At 39.6% G+C, this 10,087-nt stretch overlaps 1 protein-coding gene across 1 annotated transcript; it reads left to right on the forward strand.

The window, feature by feature from the left end:
* The first annotated feature begins 5,037 nt into the window (after positions 1-5,037).
* Positions 5,038-5,652, forward strand: LOC145793194 (uncharacterized). The gene has a single exon (XM_082875949.1). The coding sequence runs from the start codon at positions 5,038-5,040 to the stop codon at positions 5,650-5,652; it is 615 nt and encodes a 204-aa protein (XP_082732075.1).
* Positions 5,653-10,087: the final 4,435 nt, after the last annotated feature.

Consider the following 10,087-nt stretch of genomic DNA (forward strand, 5'->3'; position numbering starts at 1 on the left):
GCCACTTCGTAAAGTGGCCTTAAAACTCGCATTTCGATGAATTGTTCCAATTCAAGCAATCCAACCTTCATCCACTGGCATTCATGTAGTTAATCACTTAAGCAGTTAGCCTCATGGCAAGCATGCTAAACATGGCAACACTTACACAAATGCAAGATGCTAAAACATAAACACTTACAGTGTACTCTGAGCCAAAACAACAACTAGTTAGAAATCATGCATGATCCTAGTTTATGTTTAAAAAAAATGGCTAATACAACACATGCAAAATGTAACTAAAAATAGGCTCGGCTATTCTAAGATGGCATATGAAATGCAATGTTGAAGACGTATTCAAGTAAATGTATTGAAATACAATGCAATTTGTATGATGCGCCGAGCCCGGTGCATGCAAGACAAATGGATGAATGCAAACATGCAAGCATAAGGATGCTAATCAAAATATGACCTAGAACTAACCATCGTAAGCGATTAAGTAAAAGGGAGAAAGACATGGGGTTGGAAGACATTCACACACTCACGCACACTTATTACAAAATTCGCCCTCTCGACGGAGGGTCCGAAAAAAAATAAAGCTAGTCTAACTAATCTAATAACCTAATTAGACTAATTATTACATAATCAAATTGAATAACTAGCTAACACTAAGCTAATTATTACAACACGTTACCTAATTAACAAATTAGCTAGTTTAATTACAAATTCAAAAGCTAATTAATCAAGTAAAGCTAATTACAAATTACAAAGCCTCGGCTCAGTTCTAAGAGTTTGAAGATGTATGCTCGATCGCCTCGCTCAGAAATCCATTACCATGCCTTATGTTGCCTCTGTTTGCATTGTTTTAGACTTCTGAAAATTGTGCCAATCTCCAAAACACTTTTGATTCACCTCATGGACATGCTGAGAGGTCATCGGCCAAGAGGTATGGCCATCGACCAAAGGATAAAGGTCATCGACCAATTTTGAGGCTATCGGCCAATTATTGATAGCCGATCGGCACACTAGATAGCCAATCGGCCATCTGTTCCTACAAACTCTCCTTTTTGCTGCAACAGAGCACAAATAGAGGCATGGCAATGTATTTGCAAGAAAATGTGTGTGCAACTACACCCCTTATCATGTCTAAGGTTCAAAGGTGTATAGTGCTCGGCTCTCGAGCCATCAATCACGCATTTCGATGCATGATGGCCAAAGAGGCCGAGTTGCACAAATTAATGCCAAATGAATGCACAAAAACACATAAATGCCTTAACCTCTATCATGCATGATCAAGAGGGTCGGCGACCGAGAATTGAGGCACGTTTCATCACTTCAAGTATGAAACGTCCCTCATTTCTCGTGTTTGGCTTAACACCGAAACCAAACACAAAGCAATGCATGCATAACTTAACAAAGCTACTGGCATGAAAACAATGTAATGCAACATGAGCATGCAAGCACCATGCAATGTAACTCAAGCATGCAACAACATGCTATCTAATCAACATGCTAAACATCATAACATGCAACAACATGCGAATAATAATGTCATGCAACAATATGCAAACAACAATGCAATGGCAAGGACCATGTAATGCAACACTTAGTGGACTTAAACCGCATATGAACAGACCTAAGAGGGTCCAAAACAGTGGCGAAAATGCTATGAAAATGAAGTACGAAAGCATATACAAACATGCATGCCAATTAGCTCCAGAATTAAGGCATAAGAAGACGACTCTCAAGCATGAGCAAGGAGTGACAAACATGGAAGTGTGACAACACTAAGTGCTCTGAAATCAGGTATGAAATGATGCCAAATCATTCAAACGACAAAAGCATGGCATGCTAGAAGGCTCAAAGCTCGAAATTAGCATAGGCACTTGCACTATAGCTATACAATACATGAAGCATATGGCCAATGCAACCCGAAATAGTCCTAGAGCATGCCAAACTGAGACTAAAACATGCATGAACCAAGGCTTAAACATGTTAGCATGAAGGACATGAGGCATGAACTCTCAAGGCTAATAAGGAGTATTACACTACACCTGTCAAAACCAAGCATGAGGTGACTTCAACAACAAAAATCAGAGTCATATCATGGCAAAATGAGACCAAATACACATTGATATGGAAGCTTACAAGCTTAGACAAAATGGCATACGCAACGGCTCATTCTTAAGGCATAAAGAACCAAGTCTTTAAAGCATTGAAAGAGTGACAAATGCAAGTGCATGATCACACTACATGTGCTGAAATCACATTTCAAATGATGCCAAATCATGAAAATAGTCCAAGCAACGCATGCTAATGGACTCAACACACAAAACTAGTGAGCTAGATTGAACCATGGCTATACAAAGCAATGCATGTATGACCAAAACAACACAAATCAGAGCTTAAGCATGGTAAAACAAGGCTAAAAGCTTCTTAGAGTTCAGCCAAAATCATGCTAGAATGATGATCCAAGGCATGATACATGTTAAGGCAATAGAGAGGATTACTCTACAAGTGCATGGTGCATGCAAGAGGCTATCAAACCAACCTTAGACAGAGGTATATCATGCTGAAATAAGGTCTAATACATGCTAAGATAGAGCCAAAACAAGCTTGACAAACATGTTACTTTTATGAGCCTTCAATACAACCATATAAGACACAAGGAGAGGGGATGACCGTCTCCTATTTAAGGCCTCAAAACACTCTTTCCACCACTAAATTCCTCTAGAATTTAGTGGTAGAAAAGGTCATGCAAAGACAGAAACAAAAGCCTAAAGGGGGGGCCCAAAACAAGGCAAAACAAGGCACTCAAGGGGGTAGAACACCCCCAACACCAACAAGACGTTAAACAATCATTTCAAACACATGAAAATGAAGTTTTTCATAGTTAAGAGTTAAGCCAAAATAAGCATGCAAATAAGGCTAAGTAAGAAATGATCACAAAGCTTAAAAGGAGGTTAGTGACTCACCCTTGTAGAAACACTTCAAAGAGGTAACTCCAGCAACTTTCTGGGCTAAAAACCAAACTTAGAGTTCAAACAAAACCCTCAAGTACCTCAGCAACAATAGTATGGTGTTCTAGTAGGTGCTTTAGTGCAAAAAGTGTGAAGAAATTACACTTTTGAGCACAAACAAGGGTAAATAGAGAAAGAGAGAGAGAGAGAGAGAGAGAGAGAGAAAATATATATAGAGAAAGTGATATATAACTTCTATCTCAATTTTTTAGAACCTCTAGAAAGGGAGAGGGGTCTCCCTTCTTATAGAAATTCAATTTCTAAGCTTGTTGAACAAGCTAAGGACATGAATCAATCCCTCTATACACGTGTATGGAGGATGAAATCTGTGCTCACCAGCTATTACAGCTGGCACAAAAATATCTACAAAAGCAGGTGGAAAGGTCTCGGCCAAAAGATATGGCCGATCGACCAAAAAGAGTGTCGATCGGCCAAAAAGAGTGCCGATCGGCCATCACTTGTGGCCGACAACAAGAAAACATAACCGATGGCACAAGGCCTTAGCCGATGGGTTGTAGGGATGCCCAACAAGACACCCTCTTCCCTCAGAAGCAAAACCACAAGTCCTTGGTCCATAACCAAGCACAAAACAGACAAGTTGAGAGATCTTAAGGTAAGGCGCGCAGCCGAGACCTTCGGGAATTTAAAACGAACACGAGCATGGATGATCATTGAGTGTTCAAATGATGACGTCTAAGTCTTGAGGACGGTCAAAAATGGGGTGTCTACAATTGCCTACATGCTATTATTCATTGAGCCCCGCTCACTACGTGTTATGTATATCTATGTAGGTAATTAGCTCGAAGATTAGTCCTAGTCCAGCTCTAGCAGCTTTTTTGTCAACCCCGCTGGGTCCAATCAAATAAACGAAGCTTATTTATTTTTGTAGAGTTCCTTTCTTGGCTCATAACGTTGGGGTCATTAACACTATTGTCAAATGTCGATAAACTTGTATAACTTCCACCCTTGAATGTTTTGATTATACCCCCAGATATGGGGTTGGAATTATCTATGTATGTATATAATTGTCACTTGCGTATAGGCTATGTTATTGTGTTGGATTATATGACGAATGTTTGTGATCTGGTATGCAAGCACTGCTCAATGGGTGTCATATTAAATTAACAATTGCTTCCTTTTTTTAAAAAAGCAATTGTTTCAACAACAACAGCAGCACCATCCTCATCGAACCGTCACTCCTACGAAAGAAGTTAAGAAGATGAAGCCACCTTTTTTTAAAGGGGGAATTGATCCGATGAAAGCAGAGGCGTGAGTGTTGGGTGTAGAAAAGTTATTTGAGGTGTTTCCATGCACTGAAGCTCAGAAGGTACAATTGTCCGCTTACACTCTCGATGATGAAGCACGTAGGTGGTGGATGCTTACAAGAATTGAATATCAAGGGTTAACTTGGGCCCAATTTTTGGAACTCTTTTATGACAAATATTTTCCGCAGTGTATGCGAGATAAGAAGGTGACTGAGTTTGAGACTCTAAGACAAGGGAACAAGACGGTTGTGGAGTATGAAGCCCAATTCGCAGAACTAGCCATGTTTGCTCCTCATATGGTGGACACGGATTACAAGAACGCAAGGAAATTTGAAGGAGGATTACGACATGCTATTCTTGATCGAATCAATGTGTTGAAGTTACCTACATATGTTGATGTATTAGAGAGAGCGGTCATGGCAAAGGAGAATATTGCTGCTTAGGGTCAGATTTTCTAAGTGGAAGGGGAAGAGATAGAATACTCAAGTACCAAAGGGACCAACGACTCCACCAAATAAGAAGCTGAATTTGGGAACCTCTAGTGCTTCCACCCCTACTCGAGACTCGGCACCTACTTGTCCGGATTGTGGAAAGAGACATCGTGGGACTTGTTATCAGGTGACTGGGGCGTGTTTTAATTGTGGCAAAATGGGAATAAAACTACTACGAGTTCAGCAGGCTCAACACCAACTCCAAGCATAAAGCCAGCTGCAAAATCCACCAATGTTAAAGCCACCGCTAGGCAAGGAAGAGTGTTTGCGTTGGTTCCGGGCGACATGCAAAATGCTGAAGCGGTGGTGTCAGGTACATTTACTATTCACGGTCACTCTGCTCATGTGTTGTTTGATTCAGGTTTTACCCACTCCTTTGTGTCAAAAACATTTGTCAAAAATTTAAATAGTCCTGTGGAACTACTACCTTATGTGTTGTGTGTATCTTCACCGTTGGGGGGTTCTATGGTCTGTACATCTATTTATTTTGCCTATGAACTCTTAATTGGGGATCTCCGGGTATATGCCAACTTATTATCTCTTGACATGACTTACTTTGATATCGTTTTGGGAATGGACTGGTTAAGCGAGTACCATGCGACTATTGTTTGTATGACAAAGCAAATCATTTTTCACCCTCCGGGACAGCCAGAGTTTACCTTCAAGGGGCATGGAGTGGTTTCTCCACCTTACTTAATTTCCGCAATGAAAGGATGCAAATTATTACAAAAAGGGTGTAAGGGATATTTATGCAGTGTCTTGAAGGGGAAATCAGTGAATGAGTGTATTGACATGATTCCAATTGTCTGCGAATTTTCGAATGTTTTCCCAGAAGAGTTACCAAGAGAGTTAGTGGATCGTGAAATTGAATTTACAATTGAAGTGGTGCCAGGAACTTAACCATTTCTAAAACCCCTTATAGGATGTCACTAGTTGAGATGAAAGAGTTGAAGGTCCAGTTGCGGGATTTACTTCATAAGGGGTTCATACGCCCGAGCACTTCTCCTTGGGGTGCACCGGTCCTTTTCGTGAAAAAGAAAGATGGAACCTTTCGATTGTGTGTGGATTACAGGGAGCTTAATAGAGTCACCATCAAGAATAAGTACCCGTTGCCTAGGATTGATGATTTGTTTGACCAGTTACAAGGGGCACAAGTCTTTTCGAAAATTGATTTACAGTCTGGGTATCACCAACTGAAAGCTAAAGCTGAAGATGTTGAAAAGACTACTTTTCGAACCCGATACGGTCATTATGAGTTCTTGGTTATGCTCTTTGGAGTCACCAATGCACCGTCAGCATTTATGGATTTAATGAATCGTGTCTTTAAACCTTATTTGGATGAATTTGTTGTAGTGTTTATCAACGATATCCTCATCTATTCGAAAGATGCAGGAGTTCATGAAAATCATCTCCGATTAATTCTTCAGACACTTCAAGACAAGAAATTGTATTCTAACTTGAAGAAATGTGAGTTTTGGCTACATGAGGTGGGATTCTTGGGACATGTGATAACGAAGGAGGGTGTTTCTGTTGATCCACACAAGATTGATGCAATCATGAATTGGCCAACTCCTACTAATGTGACCGAGGTGCACAGTTTCTTGGGATTAGCCGAGTACTACCAAAGGTTTGTTAGAGACTTTTCCAAAATTGCCATACCACTTACCCAATTGACCCAGAAGGGTGTTTTATTTGAATGGTCAGAACAGCGGGAATCTGCCTTCCAGGAGTTGAAAACAAAGTTAACTACAGCACTGGTTCTTGCCTTACCATCTGGCACTGAAGGATTTGTGATCTATAGTGATGCTTCTTATAAAGGGCTAGGCTGTGTACTTATGCAAAATGGGAGAGTCATTGCCTATGCCTCTCGTCAACTTAAACCCCGTGAAAAGAACTACCCCACACATGATCTTGAGCTAGCAACGGTGGTCTTTGCTTTAAAAATATGGCGACACTATTTGTATGACACTACATGTGAAGTCTTCACCAATCATAAAAGCCTCAAGTACTTCTTTACTCAAAAGGAGTTGAATATTAGACAACGACGATGGTTGGAACTTGTTAAGGACTATGATTTGCAGATTCATTACCATCCCGGTAAAGCCAATACGGTTGCCGACGCTCTTAGTAGAAAAGGTGTGGAAAACTTGGCAAGTTTACTTATGATATGGAAGAAATTATCACTTGAATTAGAAAGAATGAATGTAAACATTGTGACGCATGAACGGGGTGCTATGGTAGCAACAACATCAGCCCAACCAACATTAATCGAAGAAATCAAACAACGACAGATGGAAGATGAACTTTTAAGGAAGATCAATGATGAGATGGAGACAAAACCAAGACCCGTATTCAATCCTGCAAATTCGGTGCTCAAATTTCAAGGAAGATTATGTGTTCCCAATGTACCAGGAATTAAAAAGAACTTGATGGAAGAAGCACCTGTCTCGAGATTTTCAATACATCCTGGGAGTACCAAGATGTATCGAGATTTAAAGGAAAATTTTTGGTGGCCGAGTATGAAGAGAGAAATTACGGAGTTTGTTTCGAGATGTCTGCAATGTCATCAAGTAAAGGCAGAGCATCAGAGACCGGCAGGTTTGCTTCAACCTCTTCCAATCCTGGAGTGGAAGTGGGAACATTTGACTATGGATTTCATTGTAGGTTTAACACGAACTCCTCGAGGCATGAATTCTATATGGGTCATTGTAGACCGGTTAACTAAATCCGCCCATTTTCTACCCGTGAAAACTCAGTACAATGCGGATAAACTTGATGTGATTTATGTGAATGAGGTTGTGAGGCTCCATGGTGTTCCAGTTTCAATTGTGTCAGATAGGGATCCAGAATTTGTGTACATATTTTGGCAAAGTTTGCAGACGGCTATGGGGACAGAAGTTTAGCACAACTTTTCACCCCCAGACCGATGGTCAATCGGAGAGGACAATACAAACCTTAGAAGATATGCTATGAATGTGTGTTTCGGACTTTCAGGGAAGTTGGGAAACTCATTTACCATTGGCGAAGTTTGCATACAATAATAGTTACCATTTGAGCATTGGAATGGCACCCTATGAAGCCTTATATAGAAGACCATGTCGTTTCCCCGTGTGTTGGGCCGAAGTTGAAGATAGATTGTTGTTAGGGCCTGAAATTGTACAATTGACAACATAAAAGATTAAAACCATTCGAGAAAGATTGAGAACCGCTCAAAGTAGACAAAAGAGTTATGCGGATCACCGATGAAGAGATTTGGAATTTGATGTGGGTAATCAAGTTTTTGTGAAAGTCACTCCAATGAAGGGATACCCAAGATTCGGTAAAAAGGGTAAGTTAACACCCTGATATGTTGGTCCATTCCAAATTCTAGAAAAAGTGGGTTCAGTAGCTCATTGAGTTGCTCTTCCACCAAGTATGGGCCAAGTGCATAATGTATTTCATGTATCTATGTTGCGAGGTTAGTTCCCAAATCCGTCTCGTGTCATAGATTACCACCAAATCACTTTGGATGATAAATTAACCTATGAAGAAAAACTAATTTGTATTTTGGATCGGCAAGTGAACAACTACGGAATCGGGTAATCCCCAAGGTAAAAGTCGAATGGCAGGAACATTATGGGACATAAGCTACTTAGGAAAAAGAAGAGGAGATGCAACACCAATATCCGGAATTATTCCTATTGTAAGGTAACACAAGTTTGAGGTACCGAACTTATTTAAGGGAGGGAGAGTGTAATAATGCCACCGTCTTAAATGCTTTCTAGTATGTTTTTAGTCTCTAATTATGTGTGTAATTATATGCTTAATATGAAAGTCCATGTAAAATTAAGTTTAATTGTGTGAATTATATGGCTATGGAGTTATATCTGTCAATTGTGTGAAAAATCTATTACAATTGTGACACTTGGATTAGTAATTGGGAACCTTAGAAGCTCGATAACCCGAAATTGACCTTATAATTGTGAAGGGCATCATTTTTAGATCATAATATGAATTTTTATAAAAATTTGATTCGTAACGATTAAATTAATTAATTTGTGGTCAACTCTTAAATAACCCTCTTCAATACTTAATTTGGTCACTTTTTGTATCACAAAAGAGATATCTCTTGAGAATGAGAGAGTGCTAGAGAGAAAGAGAAGAGACTTCAACAAGGAGAAGATTGAAGAAATTGAGAAGAGTTGTAGAGATTTGGACTCAAGGTAGGAATAACCTACTAGAAATAACCTTTCTTCATGATTTGGGTTGGAATTTCTTTTACGTTTATGAAAACTAGGGTTTATAATTAAAGTCAAGTGTATGGTAAATGGTTAATTGGAAAAATACTTCTTGTTTTAGGTTGTTTTGGAATTATTTTGAGCTATATGGAGGAGAATTGCATCTTATTCTCGAGTTTTGCACGTTGAAACTTACCTATGTAACTAGATGGTTAAATATATGTTTGCTTAGACAAATAAAGCAAGAAACATAAGAGAATTGAATTGTGTATGTGAATCTAGAAAGGGTTATGATCTAATTAAGCTTGTAATTCATGTTTATTGTGGTATTATAACTTGTGATTCATGTTATGGGGATGTTATGTTAAACTATTGAATTGATTTCCCTATTTTTCTACTTGTGATATGGTTGCCTTGTTGGATTTTTGCTTTAGTTCAAATTGCTCAAAACAGAGGCTGCGACCGCACATGCGAGGCTCATGGTTGCACGTGCGGGAAGCACCACCGCAAGTGCATGGCTCACAGCCGCATGTGCGGGAAACAAGGGAGGGTGAAGTTGAGATTCTGAAATAAATGCACGTGTGGGGCGCACGTGCAGCCGACCTTTCTGCACGTGCAGTGAAGAACTTCCGCACGTGCGGCCCAAGGGGAAAAATTCTGTGTTCTTCTTTTCTTTTGTGTGACCCTTTGGGATTGCTAAAATATGTGTTTGAAGCTTTTAAAATGCTTGTAATTAAATGAAGGTTGAACGAATCAGATAATGATTAAAAAGAGAAAGACTAAAGAAAGTAGACTAATTTATGAGTTGCATGTTTTGTGTAGGTCACGTACAGGAAACGAATATTGCTCTCCCACAGCACTACGAGTAATAGTAATGTAGTGATATGTTTCATTTACTTCCGATAGTTATAGTTATCGTTAGCATACTGTTACTCCGGAATGGGTTATATCTTCATATGATGAATAATTAGAAAACTTGAGTATGATATTGAGCAATGGTATTCTTATGGACCCGAGGTCGTTCTGTTGATATGTTGGGCCTGAGGCCGTTCTGTTTGATATTGGGCATAAGGCGGTTCTGTATGGTATTGGGCCTGAGGCCGTTTTGTATAATATTG

Source organism: Camellia sinensis, chromosome 6 (assembly GCF_055761805.1).
Source record: "Camellia sinensis isolate YWXY chromosome 6, ASM5576180v1, whole genome shotgun sequence".
Classification (NCBI taxonomy): Eukaryota; Viridiplantae; Streptophyta; class Magnoliopsida; order Ericales; family Theaceae; genus Camellia; species Camellia sinensis.